The sequence below is a fragment of the Odocoileus virginianus genome, chromosome 30, assembly GCF_023699985.2.
Source record: "Odocoileus virginianus isolate 20LAN1187 ecotype Illinois chromosome 30, Ovbor_1.2, whole genome shotgun sequence".
NCBI classification, from domain to species: Eukaryota; Metazoa; Chordata; class Mammalia; order Artiodactyla; family Cervidae; genus Odocoileus; species Odocoileus virginianus.
Genome location: NC_069703.1, coordinates 37160625 through 37182753, shown reverse-complemented (window position 1 = coordinate 37182753; position 22129 = coordinate 37160625). Strand labels below are relative to the sequence as shown.

Sequence of the window (22129 nt, the reverse complement as noted above, 5' to 3'; positions counted from 1 at the left end):
AATTACTTTGCCGTACACTTGAAATTAACACATTGTAAATCAGCTGCACTCCACCATAAAATAAAAAAAATTTTTAATAGAAAAAAAGAACACCTAATGAACTATATTTTATACCAGTCACAAATGTTCTTGTCAACTGGGCTCCAAATAAACCACGATACAGTCATGAACAAAATGAGCAAAAAATAAAATTAAGACCACAGTATATAACATGGCAGAAAAAAAACCTTAGATCCTTTTAAAAGAAACTTCTAGACCAATGGCTTTGGCCACCATGTCAAGACTACTATAATTTAAAAAAGAACACATGACTGGCAATTCCCTGGTGGTCCAGTAAGACCCTGAGCTTTCACCTCTGGGGACCCAGGTTGATCTCTGTTCGGGTAACTGAGATCAGTTGTGGTAATAAGCCACACACTCAGACAAAAAAACTAAAAATAAAAATGCACTAGGAAGGAAATATAAATATATATTTCCCCAATGACATAAAAAGCATGCAGAGTTACACACAATCTATGTAACAATTTGACTGGATGAAATACAGCCAGTCAGTTTAACAGGGGGAAAAATCTAGACAATTGTTTGATTTTTAAAATCTCTATTTTCATTACACAAGTGATGGAAAGAATACTACAAGTGGGAGACCTGAATCTGATAATTAGCTGTGTGACATTAGGCAAGTTACTTAACCCTGTGTGGAATTTGTGTTACTCATTAGCAAAAAAGAACCAGATTAAGTGGTTTTTCAAGTCCTGTCTATTAAAATCTACTATTCCATTTACTCAACATTTACTGACACTATGCCCATATACACAGCTATCAAATCAAACGCCAGGTGCCCAGGAGTCAGTACTAGTATTTTATTCTTCAAAATAGAAGATTTTTTTCCCACTTTTTTTTTTTTAAAAAACAGCTTTACTGAGATATAGTTCACATACCACACAATTTTCACCCACTTGAAACACACAATTCAATGGCTTTTTAGTATGTTCACAGAATTATGTGACCATCACTACAATCAAGTTTAGAGTATTCTCATCATCCTCTGGAGGTCATGCTGCATTTACTCTAACTTCATGGCCTCAGGCAACCACTAAATCTCCTTTCTGTCTCTATATAAATTGGCCTATTTTGGACACTTCATACAAATACAATCATATAATATGTGGTCTTTGGTGTCTGGCTTTTTTTACTCAGCACGGATATTTTAAAGTTCATCCAGTTTGTGGGGTGTATTCATACTTCATTTCTTTTTATTGCTCCATAGTATTCTATAATATGGATATACAACATTTTATTCATCTATTTGTTAACTGATAGACATTGGGTTGTTTCCATTTTTTGGTTATTATTATTAACCAACGCTGCTATGAACATTTGTATACAAGTTGTTGTGCGGATGTATATTTTCATCTTCTCTTGAGTATATACACCCAGGAGTAGATTTGCTGAGCCATGATGCAACTTTATGTTTAACCTTTTAAGGAACTGCCAAACAGCTTTCCAAAGCAGCTGAAACATTTTACATTCCCACCAGCAATGTACAGGCTCCAGTTTCTCTACATTCCCACCAACACTTATTATTATCTTTTTGGTTATAGCCATCCAAGTGGGTGTAACATCTGAGAAAGTAACAAAGTAATTAGTTTTGTGACTTTAATCAGCTCATTTAATCACTTTGAAATTCAGCTTTCTCATTTGTAGATTGGAAATAAAATATCTCTTGGGACTTCCCTGTTGATTCAGTGATTAAGACTCCATGCTCCCATTGCAGGGGGCTAGGGTTTGTTCTCGGGTCAGGGAACTAGATCTCATATGTCACAACTAAAAATCTCAAGTGCCGCAACTAAGACCAAGCGCTTAAAAAAAAAAATGCATAGAGTTCTTAATGGTATTAATGAAAAAAACAGTATTCATCATAAAGTATTTGATAAACAGTAGTTAATTATTATCACTAGCTTTTCTGTCTTCCTAGGAACCCACCATCTAAATGAAAAGAAAAAAAAAAACTCTTGTGAAGTACAACCTTACAGCTTTTTGCCGTTTTTTCTTTTTAATTTTTTATTGGGATATATTATTTACAAAGCAGCCTAACAGCTATTACTTAAGTGCAAAAACAAGTGGCAGAAAAAATAAAGTATAAGATTGCAAAAAGGAAGATCAGTAATGGGAGAAAGGGATGTGAAAAGTTTGGTCAAGACACTTCACTAAATCATGAAAAATAAGATCAACATAGCTGGGAGGGGCAAGAGAAGATGAGAATAGCAAAAATGGGTCCAGATTAAAGAAGGAAAGAGCTCAGGTATCCAAAAAAAAAAAAAAAAGTTCTGTGCTTTCATAGCATAGTTAAGACAATATACCTGAGGACAGTAAGAAATATGTCTGGGGCTTCCCTGGTGGCTCAGTGGTAAAGAATCCACCTGCCAATGCAGGAGACAAGGATTGAATCCCTGGTCCAGGAAGATTCCACATGCCACTGAGAAACTAAGCCCATGTCCCCACAACTACTGAGCATGTGCTCTAGAGCCCTGGAGCCGCAACTACTGAGCCCACATGCCCCAACTACTGAAGCTGGCACACCCTAGGGCCCATGCTCTCCAACAAGGGAAGATACTGCAATGAGAAGCCCGTGCATCGCAACTAGAGAAAAGTCCATGCAGCAATGAAGACCCAGCACAGCCAAAAATAAATAAACAAAATTAAAAAAAAAAAGTTTTAACAGGATAGGGACAGATCACAGAATTGAAGACTCTGACCTTTATCCTCCAAGTAACAGAAACAGTTGAGGATTTGCAGGAAAGGGAAACTATGAAATCAGGATTTTAAGAAGATTAATCTGGCAGGAGAGGGAAAGACCTCATGCCAAGAAACCTATTAGGAAGTTGTTCAGGCAGGACAAACAGCAGAAGTTGAGAGGAAGGGACCAGTTGTGACGAGCATAGCATAGGAAGAATCGAGCAGACTCTGAGTAAACTGACTTATGAATATTCTGGAAATGAAAATACACCTGAAATACAATCTGAAAATGACAACATATTTTCGTAATCAAATCATTAATTCAAACTTACCCTCTGCGATGTCTGAGCATGATGTGCCAATGGCTGTGTCCCCACTGTCGGCTACACTTGAACAACGACTGAAGCGGCTCCGAAAGGCCTCTGAGATAACGGGGGTCTGCCATTCAGTCCCCAGGGAACTGCCCTTCTGAATCATGCTGGAACCTGAAAGAACCAGCATTTCCCACTGTTAGTGTGAATCAGCTCGTTTAATTCCACAAAACTTTTTTAAAAAAATCACTTAAACCTGTGAGAGAACAGCCATTCTTCACCCCTTTCTTCCTCCTGTGCCTATTTCAACTACTCTGAATTAGTTAATTTTATTTTTTTTTAATGGTGTTTTTTAAAATTAGGCATTCATCCATTCATTCATGGCTGCACTGGGTCCCTGTTGTGGCATAGGGACTCTTCATTGCTGTGGGTGGGCTTTCTCTAGTTGTGGCAAGTAGGGGCTACTCTCCAGTTGTGGTGCCAGGAATTCTCCTTGCAGTGGGTTCTCTTGTCTCAGAGCACAGGCTCTAGGCACTTGGGCTCAGCAGTTGTGGCACACAGGTTCAGTTGCCCCAAGGCATGTGGAAACTTAGTTCCCAAACTAGGGATCGAACTCATGTTCCCTGCATTGCAAGGCAGATTCTCAACCACTGAACCATCAGGGAAGGCCCTGAATTAGTTAAATCTAAATGGAAATAGCATAAGAGATAACAATGTTCAAAGACACAAAAAAAGACCTACCAAGGATCCAGGAGTACTGAGACAGTAATAATTAACAGCAGCTCCATTCTTTGAAATCTAGAAGCCATGGCACTTTACAGACATGGTCTCATCTACCTAATGAAAAGTATTATAACCCTTGTTTTACAGAGGATACAGCTGAGATTTGAACCCGTGCTATTCTGATTCCAATACCCACATTTTTTCCTCTCACAGGGTTTCTCAACAGGTTCTCTTGGCATTCTGGGTCTGACAATTCTTCAATGTATAGTCTACCTACTACAGGATGGTTAAGCATCCCTAGTCCTTCCCCATCCCCTAAATGCCAGTAACAGACCTCATTCCATCCTACTATCATTGAGAAAGCTGAAAATACCCCCATATGTTTCCAAATGCTCCACAGGGTAACATGCAATCCAGTGTCCTTTGAAAATCACCACTTGGGAATGAATCAGGGTATCCTTCTGGGCAGGGTGAATCCAGATCAAGGCAAGTCTTACAAGTTAATCTGAAGGTTTCTGGGGGGCAATGCAGAGGAACTACTAAAATTTCTGACCAGGTAAGATGAAACAAGACTGATGAAATTTATCTGACTTTGTCAGCTTGCTGTTTGAGGGCTGGTAGATAGGAATTGTTCAATAAATACTTTATTTATGAACATATTAGCAAAGAGTTAAATTCAAATTATTTTTTAAAAATCACTGTAATTTTTCTAAACTTTATATGAGATGATCCATGTTAACAAACAGGTAATGGCAGCAACTTATCCATTTAAAGTGTCAGAATCTGAGTGTGTAAAATATGTTTCTACACACTCTATGATCAAGTGGGAAGCAAATGATATTTGAATTTAGTGCTTCTCCCACCTTCTGAACCAACCTACTTTTGCATCTTTTTTCACTACCCTTATGTTAACTTTCTACTGAAGACATTCTCACTTTCCCCAAGAACTCCTTTTATTTTTTGGGTCTCAGGGGACTGTCTGATTTGAAAACATTTATATATACACAGTAATCTGTAACAATCTTTAATAGAAAACACAGCCAAAAATTAAGAGCCTCTGATCAGCGTAGGATCAGCCAGTGTTACTATACTAAATTAACAAAAGTCTAGCCAGAAGCAAAGAAATTTGACTTCTTGGTGAGTCTATATGGCATTCTCTCTCCAGTCAGTGTATAATTTGTCATGTTTTTTGAAACAGTGAAAATCCATGAGGGCCTCATCTTGGAAACCACTCCCTGTTACTACTACTAATCTTTTTCTTCATTTCTACCATCTTTCTAGTCAACCACTCAATATACCAATTCTCTTTTTTTTTTTAGTTCTACCAGTTTATTGCTACCAACCCATCTCCCTCCACCCTCATGCACCCATGCTCAGTCATGTAACCCCATGGGGGTGATGATCAATCAAACAAGAGACCGCAGAGAACAAAGCACAGAAAGACAGTGAGCTGACAGTAACTGCTGCATTCCAAAACTTGCACTATACATAGCTTTCCTAAGAAACTGTACATTTAGTCCTAAGACAGTGCATAGCAGATGTTCAATAAATATTTGCTGAATGACTCTTGAATTTTTTCAAAGTGCTTACTACATGCAAGGCCATATGCCTAGAAGAAAATAACATACCTGTCAAAATGTCTAAGGCACCATAAGATTTTTAAAGTTAAAGAAAACATATCATTAGTTCCATAAATGTATTCTTTCTTCATAAATGTCCCAGAATGCAAAAGTTATTTTTCTAAAATGGTACTTTCTATTTGAATATATCGTATCTAATTAAATGTTGCCTATTGAGTGTGTATGACTGTAGCCTTCCAGGCTCCTCTGCCCATGGAATTTTCCAGGCAAGAATACTGAAGTGGGTAGCCTTTCCCTTCTCCAGGGGATCTTCCCAACTCTGGTATTGAATCCAGATTTCCTACATTGCAGGCTGATTCACCAGCTGACCCACATGGGAAGCCCTTTACTTAATGTTGTCTATTGAGTGTGTATATATATTTACATGTTTTAATACATATATAAAAATATATACTTTTTTTTAAGATACTTTTTTATTTAGAAAAAATATGGAACGCTTCACGAATCTGTGTGTCATCCTTGCGCAGGGGCCATGCTAATCTTCTCTGTATCGTTCTAATTTTAGTATATGTGCTGCTGAAGCGAGCACAAAATATACATACATACTTTTAACATATTAACTTAGGATATCAACTGAACTTTCAAAATCCTTTAAATTCATTCTAGAGATAAATTTCTGAGTCTCTAGTGACAACATAAGTGAGACTGCTGGCATCCAAGAAGAATTCCAATCTTTGTGGGCTAGCAGATGACTGACCCACCCACAGGACTACAAAGACAACATAGACCACAGTAATTTATGCTGTGTTTTTCTGATTTCAAATGGAACTATGTTCCAAAGTCATTTTGTTCCAATCCTTTATATGCCCCCCCCAATAATCAATCACGTGGTCTTGTTGGAAGCCATGTAGCACCAGAGATAAACAGTTGTTCTCTCAGAGAGATCTATTTTTCTATTCAATGTAGCACCATGTCATTTTTGTTCTTTTGGTACCAGCATTTCAGTGAATGCTTGTTTGTTCAGTATTTCCTTTTAAGGAAATTTCCGTTATAAATTAACAGAGCAATGGTCAGAATTTAATCCAAAAAACTTTGACCACTCACCTGGTGAGGTGGCATGAGAGATCCTCTCACTTGGGTATTTCTCCTGCATGGCCATGAACACAGTTACTTGAGCCAGCTGTAAAATGAAGGAAGCAGTCAGATCTCTCCATTATCTTTTAATTCCCTGTAATTCATTCTCATTCAGCTGAAACTGCCAAATGCACACAAAGTATTCAAGCAGAAGAATTTTCACATGTTTTACTCCTAAGGATATTTTTTTAAGGCAAAACAACTCCCAATATTTCACTCTACTTCTCCCAAAGCAAGAAGAAAAAACCTAGAACCAAACAGAGATTCCCAATACTGATCCTATAAGGTCTAAAACCCTTCTGATTATTGCAAAAATTAAAAATAATATTATTTTAATTAAAAAGCTGCCAAAGATATTCTTACCCACTGGAACGGGATGGAAGAGTGAGGTAGGAAAAAAACTAACGAAAACAAGAGCAAAGTATTACAGCTTCAATCCTGATGAACATAAAATGAAGTCCCCAATTCCTCCAGTAATGAAAGTTAGTCATATGATGTACAATGATGGACAGAATTCTTGGTCAAAAGCAGAACTCTAATCCTCAGCTGGGAACATGAAATTTTCTTCCCATTTCCCCATTACTTAAATAAAACATATATTTATTCTAAAGGTAGGATCTAAGAATTCAGGATAAGTCTGATTGAGTTGTATAAAAAAAAGCTTTAATTAGCTGTAACTAATAATAGCAAATATATGTATAGTACTTGAGAGGCAGCACAGAGTAAGAGAAGTGGCTCAGAGCACTGACTCTCAATCAGACAGTTCAGGTTTGAAGCTGGACATGAGCCAACTCATTGGAATAGACCCTGATCTGGGAAAGATTAAGGACAGGAGGAGAAGGGGACAACAGAGGATGAGATAGCTGGATGGCAAGACAAACTAAACGGATATGGGTTTGAGCAGGCTCCAGGAGACAGTCAAGGACAGGGAAGCCTGGCATGCTATAGTCCATGGGGTCGCAATGAGTTGGACGCAACTGAACAACAAATGAACAATGTACGAGCTGTGTAACCTTGGGCAAATTTCTTAATATCTTTGTGCCTCAGCTCCTTCCTATAAAAATGAGAATAAAAATGACCTAATTTGTTCTCATTTAGGATTAACTTACAATGGTGTCTGACACATATTAAGTGCTTAATAAATGCTTTTATTATACTTGGCATATTAAGAGTTTATGTTAATAAAAAGTGAAAGAGTACAATTCCTGGGAGATAAATTATGAATTTAGAAACTTTGAATTTATAAGAGCCCATGGGGCTTCCCTGATAGTTCAGTTGGTGAAGAATCCACCTGCAATGCAGGAGACCACGGTTATATTTCTGGGTCAGGAAGATCCCCAGGAGAACGGATAGGCTGCCCACTCTAGTATTCTTGGGCTTCCCTTGTGGCTCAGCTGTTAAAGAATCTGCCTACAATGCAGGAGACCTGGGTTCGATTCCCAGGTTGGGAAGGTACCCTGCAGAAGGGCAAGGCTACCTACTCCAGTATTCTGGCCTGGAGAATTCCATGGACTGTATAGTCCATGGGGTCGCAAAAAGTCGGACATGACAGTGACTTTCACTTTCAGAGTCTGGGACAAACCCTATCCACAGAACACAATTCTTAGAGGTGCAATTTAACTTCGGAGGGAAAAAAAAGGCTATATGGTACTTTTTCCCTAATGTGCTTTACTGACCTCTGCAGTTTTTTCTTAGTAACAACAACAAATCCTAATTCACTGCATCTACAACAGAAATTGTAGGATCCCCTGAAATCCCAGGTCTCCACATACTGGGTAAGAGAAATTTTGTGCAGCTAAACAGTTTCCATTTATGGCCACTATCTGATTCAGTGTTTCACGGTGACACAGAAGGATGATCTATCTACTAGTGATACCAGTCAATATCAAAACTCATTTTCATCCCCTTCTTTAAAATATAAAAAGGTTGGTCCATTAAATTCTGAAACCTTTCCAAATTCAGAGGAGTTGAAAAATGGGATGACAAAAGAACTCTCAGTTAAACATGGATTTACCCTATGACTCAGTAGCTTCAAACATATGTCAACACAAAACCCTATACATTAATCTTCATAGCAGCATTATAAAGTGGCCAAAAAGTAGAAAGAAATGTCCATTAGCTGACTGATGGATAAATAAAACGTGGCCTTCCCTCACAGCTCAGTTCATAAAGAACTGGTCTGCAATGCAGGAGACCCCGGCTCAATTCCTAGGTCAGGAAGATCCTCTGGAGAAGGGAAAGGCTACTCACTCCAGTATTCTGGCCTGGAGAATCCCATGGACTATATAGTCCATGGGGTTGCAAGGAGATGGACACAACTGAGTGACTTTCACTTTCTTTTTCAAATAAAATGTGTTATATTCATACAATGGAATATTATTAGGCAGCAAAAAAGGAATGAAGTACTGATACATGCTACAACATGGATGAACACTGGAAATAATATACTAAGTAAAGAAAGACAAGTACAAAAGGCCATATATTGTATGAATCCATTTATATAAAGTGTACAGAACTGGCAAATCCATAAAGACAATAGATGAGTGGTTGCTAGGGACTAAGAGGAGGGCAGGGAGTTTCTGACTAGCCTGAACAAAATGTTGAAACTAGATAGTGATGATGGCTGCGCAAGCTTGTGAATACACTAAAACCTCTCAATTGTACACACATAAAACTGAATTTTATGATATGTGAATTACATCTCAATTTTAAAAACTCACATAAGGAGTAATAAAGTACAGAATAAGAAATTCTTAACTTCTTCCTACTTAAGTTTACAAGTAGATGGGCTACTGGTGGAAATTTTTAGAGACATTGAAAGAGACAGACTTCTTGAGATAAAAGTGAGAGAAATGAACAGATAAGAAGTATTACAAATAGCCAATTATACAGCCAAGAGAGGTAGAAATGAATGCAGGCAGACAGAAGAAAAGAACCCAACACTGATGATTTCTACTTTCAAAGCTGTTTAAACTACAGAACAATTCATTCAACAAATTTAACATGTATTAAGTACAAGCATACATCTTTTTTTAACTGCACTTCACTTTACTGAGCTTCACAGATTCTATTTTTTTTAACAAAGTAAAGATCTGTGGCAACCCTGGTGTCGAGCAAGTCTATGGATGCCATTTTTTCCTGCAGCATTTGCTCACTTTGTGTCTGTGTCATATTTTGGTGATTCTTGCAATATTCCAAGCTTTTTCATCATTATTACATCCATTATAGTGATCTGTGATTAGTGATTTTTGATGTTACTACTGTAATTGCAGGAGTGGTAGAACTAGCAAGAGGACTAAAATTAGAAGTGGAGCCTGAAGATGTGACTGAATTACTGCAATCTCATGATAAAACTTTAAAAGATGAAGAGATGCTTTTTATGGATGAGGAAAGTGGTTTCTTGAGATGGAACTACTTCCAGTGAAGATGCTGCCAAGACTGTCGAAATGACAACAAAGGATTTAGAATATTACATAAACTTAGTTGACAGAGCAGCAGCAGGGAGGACTTTGAGAGGACTGATTGGTTTTGAAAGAAGTTCCACCATGGGGAAAATACCATTAAACAGCTTTGCATGTTATAGAAAAATAGTTTGTGAAAGGAAAAGTCAATCAATGCAGTAAACGTCACTGTTGTCTTATTTTAAGAAATTGCAACAGACACCCCAACATTCAGCAACCATCACCTCATTCAGTCATCAGCCATTAACATCAAGGCAGAATCCTCTACTGCCAAACTGGCAAATAGATTACGAATCACTGAGGGTTCAATGATAGTTAGCTTTTTTTTAAGCAATAAAATATTTTTTAATTAAGGCATGTACATTTTTAAAAGACATAATGCTATTGCATACTTAATGGACTACAGTAAAGTGTAAACATAACATATATGTACTGAGAAACCAAAAAAATTTGTGACTCGATTTATTCCAGTGGTCTGGAACCCTACCCACAGTATCTCTGAGGTAAGCCAGTCCTTACTACACATCAAGCACTGTGCTAAAGATTCTATAGTATCATGTCTTATGTTTAATACTCACGTCAAACCTATGAGGTAGTTACTAAGGCACCACAAGTTGGAGTTTCCACCTCAGACAAAGCCAGAGCTGCAAGTCCCAAAGCACTTAGGGGCTGGGGCAACTCATATAATTTCTTCACTACAGCTCATATAATTTCTTCACTTCACCCAAGCTCTATTTCCAAAGTTGCTATCCAAGAACTAGATTTTGACTGTTGTATTTCTCCTTTGAAGAATTATAATCTTAGTGTGGAACACATTTGGCAGCTGTTGAGAACCACGTCAAGACAGGAGAGGATTTGAAGGCATACACAGACAGCTGACACACACTAAGAATCTCACACCATTACACTATTTCCATCGCCTTGATCATTCATCGAACCAGATCTAAAGAGAAGCCAAAACCTTGCCAAGATGTTGCCTTTACAAAGGAGTCCTGAAACACACCACACCATAAGATTATTATAAAACATACAAGGCCGAAGGGCAAGAAATGAAGCATGGTTATCTTAATCGTCCTTGTATCACCACTCCTCCCTTCCTAGCACACAGTATTCAACTCATTAACCAAAATATACTGAGTGCCTATTTGCCTGGCTCTGTGCCATGCAGTGGAAGTAGACTGGTGCAGAGGACAAACAGGGTTCTGATCCTCCCATTTAATGTGCGGAACACCCTCCATTGAATAAATAAGCTTCAACACACTTTCTGTGCGTCCAGAGAACCAGCTCCTCCCTGTCTATAGCAGGGATCCTCAATCTTGGTACTACTGACACTCGGTCGGTAAGTCTTTGATGTAGGGCTGTCCTGCAGGCTGTTCAGCAGCACCCCTGACACCTACCCATCGGATGCCAGGAACAATCCCAGAGTTGTGAGAACCCAAATCTTCTCCAGACACTGTTAAATAGGCTGTGGAGGGGGGAGCGAACCCGTGCCTGCTCAGAAACTCCAGCCCAGCGCCTTCACGAGTGCTCTCGGTCCCTCCGACCTTCCTTCTCTATTCATGCTCCAAATCTTGGCTCGAAATTCGCTTCCTCGGGGAGGGCTCTCCGCCCCCTCAGACCTGTTGGTGCCTAGGGTTCCGCGCTCCGTACTCCTCCACCCTGCACAACCACCCGCTTGACGTCTACTCTCCCAGGGCTACGCGCTCCGAGAGGGCAAGAACTTCCCTCCCGCCGTGCCCTGGCGACGGGGACCGGCACTGTACCTCACAGAGGTCCCGCAACTGCTGTGGAATGAGGAACGGAGAGAGCAAGGCGATGAAAGCGGGGGGGCGTTATTTCAGAAAGCCGGGGCGTGAGCGACCCAAGGCGGGCAGCTCAGCGGCTCTGCGCATGCTCTTCACTCTCCCACGGCCCCCCACGGAGGCAGGTCGACCGTGCCTGAGGCTCTGCCGGGGCTCTCCAAGGAGGGCACAGGGTTTGTCAGTCCAACGAAGGCCCGGGAGAGAGGAGGACTTACGTGGGTTTGAAAGCGGGCAGCAAAACCCCTCACTCAGGACCACCAACCGCTGCGACCACGTCGGCCACGGACGGCGACTCGGGCCCCTCAGCTCGCCTCCCTCAGCTCGCCTAACGGCCGTTAACACGCCCGCCAGGCCGCGCGCCGCGCGCACCGCCCCCGCCCCGCCCCTTTCTGCCCGTCTGAGACCAATCAGAAGTAGGGCCGCGCGGGTGTCCCACCCTCGCACGCCGCCCTCGGCGCGGGGAACGGACGGATCTCTCTGCGCATGAACCAGTCGCCGCTCTCTGCCGTCGCCTCAACCCCTCGGCTGGTCTCGCCTTTGGGCGGAGCGCTGTTCACCGGGCCCTGAAGTGGCCTTCTTGGACCTGTGCAGATTGAGAAACTGGCAGCCAGCGCAGCTCATTCCGGGATCCCAGCCTCCTCCCATTCCTCACCACCTATCGAGTACTCCCACCTGAAACAGGGGGTCACATTGTGACCAGGAGTTAGGTTGTGGCCAGGGTCACTGTCTTGTCAGGGTCAGGACTTGATCCGGTTACATAACAGGCCATGGTCAGTCTGTGACCAGGAGTCAGATTGAAGGGTATGGGATCAATCTTGCCTCCCTACTCAAACGTGCTCCCCTCTCATTTATATTTTAATGAAGACTTTTGGCGTTGAGAGAATATTAACAATTTTCAACAGTTTTAAGTTCAATAGCTTCCTTTTAACTTTATTTTGTTTCATTCTGTTTTCTTTTTGAGATATTTAAGCATAATATGGTCAATGGTATTTTCCCCTCATACTTGAGGATATTTTCTTTCTTTTTTTGCCCCAGCCTGTGGCTTGCAGGATCAGATTGAACTGTGCCCTCAGCAGTGGAAGCCCCAAGTCCTAGCCATTGGACTGCCAAGGAATTCCCTAGGATATATATATTTTTTACTTATTTTAAAATACTTTTATTTGGCGACTTAGTTGCGGCACGTGGGATCTTAAGTTGCAGCATGGAGTCTAGTTCCCTGATCAGGGATCAAACATGGACCCCTGCATTGGGAGCACAGTCTTAGCCACTGGACCACGAGGGAAATCCTGCCTAGGATATATTTTAAATGTAGGCAAGGGTTAATGACTTTGTCAACAGGGCTATTTAAAAGGTCTGTTTACTCCAGATTCATAAAGTGAATATGAATTCCCAATGAAATGTAATTAATTGTACTGATTTAATGTGTGTGATTTTTATGTACATGAAAAAATAATATGGATTGATCATTTGACTTAATTTTTTTTCTGGAGCTGTTAAATCATTAAATGATAAGAAAAGATTTTGCAAATGAAATGTTAAAGACTTTTAGTTGCTTGTAACAATATATTTCCCCAAGAAATTAATTTCTGGAATGATTGTAGATACAAATAAAAGCAATATTTTAAAAATGAAACAAAATAGGCATAGGGCCTTCTTGATTTTGTGAAAGTACCACCTCTGTCAGCTTCTAAAGCCTGTGCTGCTTTGTGGTTCACACCAGGCAGTGGTACTTCCTGCCTTCAACTATCCTCTCTGTAGGGTCAAAGCCTGTGTTTTGTGTGCTGTTGAATCCCCAGTAGATTCCAACCTGTTTTTGAATGAATAAATGGTAGCACACTGTTGCCTCTATCCACCCTCTGTTAGGAAAGGGGAGTTAATGAGGCTGGAAATAATGATCAGAATAATATTATATTCATACCTGCTGTGCTCTGCTTAGTCATTCAGTCGTGTCTGACTCTTTGCAACCACATGGACTGTAGCCCGCCAGTCTCCTCTGTCCATGGAATCCTTCAGGCAAGAATACTGGAGTGGATTGCCATGCCCTCCTCCAGGGGATCATCCCAACCCAGGTCTTCCACATTGCAGGCAGATACTTTACCATCTGAGCCACCAGGGAAGCCCATGAATACTGGAGTTGGTAGCCTATCCCCTCTCCAGGCGATCTTCCTGACCCAGGAATCAAACCAGGGTCTCCTGCATTGCGGGCAGATTCTTTACCAGTTGAGCTACCAGGGAAGCCCTATACTGACACATTAAATCCTAATTCTGAAATTGAATAGATCTTGCCCATTCTGCGGAAGAAAGGAGACTTGGAACCAGTTGGCCACAGCTCAGCAGCTTACCTAGAATGTGAGTCATGGAGTCCCCATGTTGAAGCAAAGACCATCTGGTCAAATTCTTTCATTTTACAAATGGACACCATGGAATATTACTCAGCCATTAAAAAGAATTCATTTGAGTCAGTTCTAATGAGATGGGTGAAACTGGAGCCCATTATACAGAGCGAAGTAAGCCAGAAAGATAAAGACCATTACAGTATACTAACACATATATATGGACTTTAGAAAGATGGTAACGATAACCCTATATGCAAAACAGAAAAAGAGACTCAGATGTATAGAACAGACTTGTGGACTCTGGGAGAAGGCAAGGGTGGGATGTTTCAAGAGAACAGCATTGAAACATGTATACTATCTAGGGTGAAACAGATAACCAGCCCAGGTTGGGTACATGAGACTAGTGCTCGGGCCTGGTGCACTGGGAAGACCCAGAGGGATGGGGTGGAGAGGGAGGTGGGAGGGGGGACTGGGATGGGGAATACATGTAAATCCATGGCTAATTCATTTCAATGTATAACAAAAACTACTGTAATGATGTAAAGTAATTAGCCTCCAACTAATAAAAATAAATGGAAAAAAAAAACAACAAATGGAGGAACTGAGACCCATAGAGAACAAAGTTACTTCTCACATGTATGTACACACACACACACACACACACACACACACACACACACACCATTCCTCATAAAACGTCGAATTTTGTGGTCTGATAACAGAAAAGGAGTTGGATACAGTAGGAAAGTTCTCTGCTGTTTATTGGCCATAATCTCTGCCTACACCTTACCATATTGAGCAGTACAAACCTACCCTTGGAAGAGTTCCAGAGATGGGAAGGGAAGGTGAAATGAGGAAGCACTGCCCAAGGCTCAGTGGTCACAATCCTTACTAGACAGTTTAATAAGTCACACATGGATTCCATCTTCATCCCCAACCTGTTTGGTCACTAACAAGAGGACAAACTAGTTGCCTTCCCCTATATCTTCCTCCACCCTACCCTTGCCTCAGGCCACTAAACTAAAGTCTAAGGACTAGAGTTTCGGGGGAGTATCTGGATAGGATTTTATCCTAGCATCCAGCCTATCACCGTGAGAAGAAAGATGGCCATCCAGGATCCTGCAGGAAAGAAAGAAATGATTTTAAAAGCAGAATAGGTGGCTTTTTGAGCCTGGGAAACATTTTAGGCTTAAACACTCCACTTTGGAGATTATTTAGTAAGTCATTCATGCATTCTTTCAACAAAGCTTTCCTGGGGCTTACTATGTGGCCCTGAGTACTCAGACAGTTGGATAGCATCACTGACTCAATGGACATGAGTTTGAGCAAACCCCAGGAAATAGGGAAAGACAGGAAAGCCTGGCATGCTGCAGTTTATGGGGTTACAAAGAGTTGGACATGACTTAGTGACTGAACAACAACTGTGTGGCAGTTCCTCTGTTGGGCTGGGGGTGAGATGGATGGAGATACAGAGATGAACTCTCCATTCAGTGTGGATTCCACTCAACCTCCTCACTTGTTACTACCTTCCTGGCCTCGTATCTTGACATTTCAACCCCTACTCTAAATCATTTCTGGATAGCCTCAGGTTCTGATAAGGGATAAAATGTTATGACTACAAACAGTCCCAAAATGACAACTCTGCCATGTATAGCTGAGAAAGTTGAGACTTAGGGTAAATATCTTCTCCCAGGTCACATACTACTGAGTAGAGATAAGATCCAAGTCCAGCCAGTGTGCACCCCCAGACCCTGGTGCAGCCATCATAACTTTGTCACAGCAATCCCTGGGTACCAACCTGCCAGACTCCTGCTGCTGGAGGCACTAGACTCTGAAACTGCAAAGGAAGAAAGATTAAGCTTAAACTTTTTAGGCTTAAACACTCCACTCTGGGGATTATTTAGTGTCATTTATGCATTCTTTGTGGAGAAGGAAATGGCAACCCACTCCAGTATTCTTGCCTGGAGAATCCTAGGAACAGAGGAGCCTGGTGGGCTGTCCGACAGAGTCGGACATAACTGAAGCACTTAGCAGCAGCAGCATGCATTATTTGATTAAGCAAAAGGACCGTTTCTCGAAGCATGGGCTCAGAAGGTTGTGATGATGAACCTTCTGCCTCTAAAGAATGGACTTACTAAGAAGATAGGCTTTCCTGTGAGGATCAGAGCTTTGGAAGGTTGTCACCAAACAGAGAGAAGGGAGAGATGGTTTCAGACTAGCAGGAGGGTTTACAAAAGCAGACTGGCACAAGGGACAAACATACTGGGCAAAAATGGGTCTGGGGTGGGCAGGAAAGATGAGAATGGGAGGAGAAAAGTTTAATGAGTGAGAAAAGGAACCAGGATGGGGTGAGAGAGGAGACCTCTCCAGAGCAAAGGAATCGAGGAGGACACAGACTGGAATTGAGGGAAGAGGATGGTAGGAAGAGGTAAAGGGTTGACATCTCAGAACAGGTCAGTGGGGAAATCTAGAGGAGGAGCCAAGGAGGCCCCCAAATGATCCAGTTACCACTCAATCGAATGGGCCCGAACACCAGCCAGCCAGTGCCGCTCTCCTGGCCCTCCCGGGTTGAGATCTCCCAGGCTCGATTCCTCCTAGGCGGACTGTTCTGTCTACAGGTCTGTGGGGACAAAGCAGAAGGGTAGCGAAGTCTCTGTCCGCCCTCACCTGGTTGGGCCTTTGCCCGAGATGCCCAGGTTGCCCCAGTGAATTCACCAAAATCCTGCCCTTTAGGTCAATCTACAGGCCCCTCACCCCAGGCAGGCTAGGCCAGGCCCCAGCACCACCGTCCTCCAGGCCCCTCCTTAGTCCCACCTTTGGGATGAGGAATTGCTGGGAGTCCAGCTCCCCAGCTAACCACCCTCATCTGTGGCCCATGGAGCACCTAGTGCTGCCCGCTCACCGGTGGACACGGGCGTCCTGCCTGCTTGTCACACAGGGTCACTCGGCTGTGCAGGTAGAGTGCATCGCTGGGCAAGAGGTGGAAAGGGTTGAAGGCCAGTTTCACCTCCAGGGAGGCCCCGTTGGCCCGCGGGCCCTCCAGCAGCCGCTTGCTGACGGGGCAGCTGTCAGGAGAGGCAGCGTCCCCCATGGTTAGGAGCCCAGGCAAACACTGATTTCCCCTTTTTGGCTTGTCCAGTGTGGGTGTACATGCTGGGTCTCATGATGAAAATTCACATGCATTATTTCACTGTATTCTCACATCAGTCGTAGGAGGAAGACAATACTTTTGCCCCCCTCCTCTTTCTTTCTTTACTTCTTTCTTCCTCTCCCTCCCTTTCTTCCCTTCCCTCCTTGTGTCCCTCTCCCTCCCTTCATCTCTCTCTCCTTCCCTCTCTCCCCTTTTTCTTTCTTTCTTTCCCTCCTTCCTTTTTTTTTCAAAGTCTTTTCTCTCCCTCTGTCTTTTCCTTTCTTCTCCTTCCTCTCTTACTTCTATTATTATTTTGATGATGTGGTGGTAGCAACTTAAGGCAAGATGACCTTTTATTTTTATGTGTGTTTTTCTAAGGCCCTCCCCTTTCAGTAAAGTGCACTTCTTCACTGGACATAGTTTATCAGGGGGCACTTATTAGCTGCTCCACATTAAAAAAAAGGAAACCTCAGCTACTGGTGGCAAACTGATAGGCACAAAAAATCATGAGCTAAGGGATTCGGAGGTAGTGGCCTGAACTGTCCTTGGTGTTGTCATGGTAACTTTTTTGAGGTGACAATAACCTAAATGTAACCCCTTCACTATAACTGATAACATTGGAATAGAGTCTGTGCAGAGTCCGTGGGCAGAAAGTCTTACAGAGCATAGGTTCTCTTCTTGGTGCTTGGGAGAAAGTTCCCTCAGGGAACTGAGTAAATGAAACAGACCAAACCTCCTATTCTCTTGTGAGTAAGAGGAGACACACAAGAAATGACTTAATAAAAAAAAAAAAGTAAATGAGCTCGTGTAACATAGTATATAATAGGAGGTGATAAGTAGATAGAAGAAAGAAATATGGATCTAGACTGGATGAGTGGAGGGTAGTTGCAATTTTAAATAGCAAGGATGGGGTAGGCTTCATTGAAATGGTGTCCTTTAAGTAAAAACTAAGGGGATGAGAATTCTCCATATAGGTATCAGGGCGTTGAGGATTCCAGGAAGAGAAAACAGCCAATGTAAAAGCCTAAGGGACAGCGAATTATCTTCCTACTAAATTACCTGTCCCCTCCTATGGGCATTAGGCAATCACCTCTATGACCTCTCTCCCTTGTACTTTCTGAAGCCCATGTAATCTTTTTATACCCTGGGGTCTTTATTCCAGGACTCAAGCCTGCTTGCTTGCTCAGGTGCTTCTGACTCTTTGTGACACTATGGACTGTAGCCTGCCAGGCTCCTCCGACCATGGGATTTCCTGGGCAAGAATGCTGAAGTGAGTTGCCGTGCCCACACCCAGGGGATCTTCCCGACCCAGGGATCGAAACTGCATCTCTTGTGTCTCCTGCCTTGGCAGGCAGGGTCTTTACCACTAGTGCCACCTGGGAAGCTCAGTATTTTTTATCCTTGTGTCTTTATCCCTGGTGGCTCAGATGGTAAAGTGTCTGCCTGCAATGTGGGAGACCTGGGTTCGATCCCTGGGTCAGGAAGATCCCCTCGGAAATGGCAACCCACTCCAGTACTCTTGCCTGGAAAATTCCATGGATGGAGGAGCCTGGTGGGCTACAGTCCATGGGGTCCCAAAAGTTGGACACGACTAAGCGACTTCACTTTCTTTATTCCAAGACTCAAGCTTACTATCAGTAAATCCATTCTAGTTTCCCTCCTTGATGGTCCTTTTCTTCTACTTCTTTTATCTTTGACTGTGTCATGTGGCTTGTGGGATCTCAGTGGTTGGGATTGAACCTAGCCCCATGGCAGTGAAACCGCCGAGTCCTAACCACTGGACTGGGAATTCTGTCCTTTTTTTCTTTTAAAGATGAGGAAACTGAAGCTCAGAAAAGCTAAGTAGGTGGTCCAGGTTTCTTCAGGTAGCAATCTGAGTGCAGTGCCACCCATACCCTTAATCACTAGGTTCTCTTTTCTCCTAACAAAGGAGCTTCCCTGGTGGCTCAGATGGTAAAGAATATGCCTGTAATGCAGGAGACCTGGGTTCCATCCCCGAGTGGGGAAGATCCCCTGCAGAAGGGCATGGCAAACCACTCCAGTATTCTTGCCTGGAGAATTCCAAGGACAGAGAAGTCTGGCAGGCTACAGTCCATGGGGTCACAATAAGTCAGACATGATTCACTTTCACATTCTATTTCCTCCTGACAAAGGAAGAATTGCACGGTAGAATGGATTTGGTGGTATTTCAGAATCAGGACTCTGGAAGAATGAGTAGATCAGCATTATGTCCTTGGTCTAGTCATTAAACTCTGAATCCTCTAATCCTCTTATTTTTAAAGTGGGGTAAATAATACTTCATAGGGTTTTTTCAGGAATAAATGAGGCGATGAATGATTCACTGTGCTCTGTGAAGAATTGTTAATAATAATGAAATAAAACCAGGAGACAGGAGACATGTCTCCTTCCCTTGACCATGAGCTGTTGAGGGTAAGGACTTGAACCACCACTTATCAAGGGCTACCACTCATGAGTTGTGTGAACTGAGCCTAAGTTTCTCCATCTATAAAATGGGAATGAAAATGTAACTATCTCATACAGTGTGTTGTGAGTCTTATGTGAATTAATATATGCGAAGTGATTTGAACAGTGTCTGTTCAAGTGTCAAATATATTATGTAGTGTATCATACCCTGAAACGTTAGCTTTGTTTTCATTTTTTACTTTTATGACTGTAAACCCTCAGTAACTGTTTGAGGAAAGAAGACACGGAATGAGTGCCATTAATTGACTGTAATCTTGTAGAGGCCTTCATTTCCCATTGCCTTAATTTACTCATCTGAAACATGGAAATGATAATAATCTTTGCATTTTTTCAACAAACATTCACCCAGCACTTACTTTCTCCTCCTGTTTATGTACCAGGAATACAGAGAAAAGTGACAGGACCTGTGCTTATGGGTATGAAACCACCCAGCTCAAGCTACAGTCCAAGAGCTAGAGTAGCAGTGAAAGGAGGTTACCAGGGCCCCACAGGTACTTACCTTCCCTTCACAAAGTAGTGGGTGGCCTTAACAGCACCAGTCCTGGAGATGCTGGTGCTGGCAAAGACCTCATTGACCACCAGGGCAAATCTATTTGGGTCTCTGCTTGTCGCTCTGAGGACCACATAGAGAGGCTTGTGAAGGGGAGCTGGTCTGTTCTCAAGTGGAGATGAGCACTGAGGGTCTGTGTAGATGCCCAGGATGACGATGGTGTCCCCAGTGCCGGAAATATGGATGGTGATATATCTGGAGAGGGATGGCAATAAGACCCTCACCACAAAACCCTAGAGGCAAGGGGTATCATTCACCCTCTGCCTTGTATTCTAGTTCACTGAGCACTGGTAGCCACAGAGAACTAGGGGGAGAGAAGTGTTAGTCGCTCAATCATTCCAACTCTTTGATTTGCCAGGCTCCCCTCTCCATGGAATTCTCCAGGCAAGAATACTGGTGTGGGTAGTCATGCCCTTCTCCAGGGGATCTTCCCAATCCAGGGATCAAACCTGGGTCTCCTGCATTGCAAGCAGATTCTTTATTGTCTGAGCCGCCAGGGAAGCCCACGGAAAGGGAGAGGAGGGGCAAGTTTGCTAATCTTCCTCCTGGACCTCCTAAAAAGTGAGGGGCCACGTCATAGATCCTCAGACCCCAGGGCCCTTGAGGACATCTGAGCCATCCTACCTCAAGGTAATTAATTTACATAAACAACCCATAATGTATTACTTCGTGAAAGCACCTTTTTCTTCCACTAATACTTTGAATCCCAGTCTAAGAGGTACCTATGATTGCTGGGTGGGCATGGCAGGGGGACCAACATCCGGAGGGTGTTGACTCCTTTTGCATCAATTATAGGTAGCAGTGGGAACTCGAGAGCCTCTGCAGGGCCCAGCCAGAGAGGCAGCTGATGAAAAGGAACTCACGTGAAAGAGACTACTGGTTTGGGGTGAGTGACATTCACCACCAGAGCATATGTGCAGCTGAGGCTGAGCATCATGACATCAGTTTTGTTGGCAGCATCAGGGTGAGATTTCAGAAGCTGCACCTCCAGAGAATAAAGGGCATGGCTCTTGTTGATCTGGAAAAAACAGGGAGGCAGCCATTACCCTCAAATCTCCTGGGGAATCTCTGCTTTCCATCGTCATTTGTTGCAAGTTGTTTATTTAAATAAGAGGAATGGCCAAAGCCTGGACCTCTCTGGCAGTCCAGTGTTTAAGATGCTGCACTTCCCCTGCAGGAGATGTGGGTTTGATCCCTGGTGGAAGATCCTGCAGCCAAAATATAGGGGGGGGGGGGAAGAGTAATGGCTAAAGTTTACTGAGCATGGGTTGTATTCCAGGCACTGTGGTCTGACTGCAACTCTGTGAGGAGGGGTCCATTATTAGTCCCATTTTACAGAAGGGTAAACTAAGGCTTATTTATTTGGCTGCACAGTGCACCTGCAGGATCTTAGTTCCCCAACCAGGGATTGAACCCAGGCCCTCAGCAGTGAAAGCGCAGAGCTCTAACAACTAGACTGCCAGGGAATTTCCAAAAGAGTAAACTGAGGATTAGAAAGTTAAAAGATTTGCCCAAAGCAATTAACAAAGCCAGAATTCAACATTTCACTGATCCCAGAGCCCATGTTCTTAACCTCTGTGCCAGTGGTTCTCAAATTTCAACATGCATTTTAGAACCTCTTGGAAAAAAATAAAAGAATCACTGTAGGACTTGTTAAAATTGCTGATGCCTGGTCCTTATCCCAAGATTCGGATATTTTTTTGATATTTCATTGTTTTTCACAGCATTTCTCAAAAAAAATCAAAATTATTTGTTTTACTGCTATAAATCAAGCAGTTTGTTTTAAAAAGAACACAGAATTCTAGGGGCAAAGCCACGGACTTATCTATTACATGTTGAAACTGTCAACTCTGTGCTATTGACTTAGGCAAGAGAACCCATC

General features: G+C 42.5%; 2 protein-coding genes and 1 non-coding gene across 5 annotated transcripts in view; all 3 read right to left on the bottom strand.

The window, feature by feature from the left end:
- Nucleotides 1-12103, bottom strand: part of CEP85 (centrosomal protein 85) — a 36898-nt gene extending 24795 nt beyond the window's left edge. The window contains exons 1-3 of one of the 3 annotated variants that reach the window (XM_070458966.1): nt 11963-12103; nt 6455-6530; nt 3069-3221 (exon numbers count right to left, since the gene is read on the bottom strand). In XM_070458966.1, the coding sequence (XP_070315067.1) occupies nt 3069-3221; nt 6455-6509 (208 nt within the window). In that variant the 5' untranslated portion in view covers nt 6510-6530; nt 11963-12103. Of the gene's footprint in view, nt 1-3068; nt 3222-6454; nt 6531-11708; nt 11807-11962 lie in introns of those variants that run through there. The other 2 variants (XM_020909207.2, XM_020909209.2) reach the window with 2 other exon arrangements.
- On the bottom strand, nt 5833-5939 carry LOC139032278 (U6 spliceosomal RNA). The gene has a single exon (XR_011484813.1). It is a non-coding gene; the product is annotated as a U6 spliceosomal RNA (small nuclear RNA).
- Nucleotides 12104-14821: 2718 nt separating the features above from the next.
- On the bottom strand, nt 14822-21259 carry LOC139032150 (pancreatic secretory granule membrane major glycoprotein GP2-like). The gene is made up of 6 exons (XM_070458442.1): nt 21111-21259; nt 20197-20442; nt 16986-17148; nt 16592-16703; nt 15882-15920; nt 14822-15202 (listed from the first exon to the last, which is right to left on the bottom strand). Exons 1-6 carry the CDS (start codon nt 21182-21184, stop codon nt 15150-15152), a joined length of 687 nt encoding a protein of 228 aa, XP_070314543.1. The 5' UTR covers nt 21185-21259; the 3' UTR covers nt 14822-15149.
- Between the last annotated feature and the right edge of the window lie 870 nt (nt 21260-22129).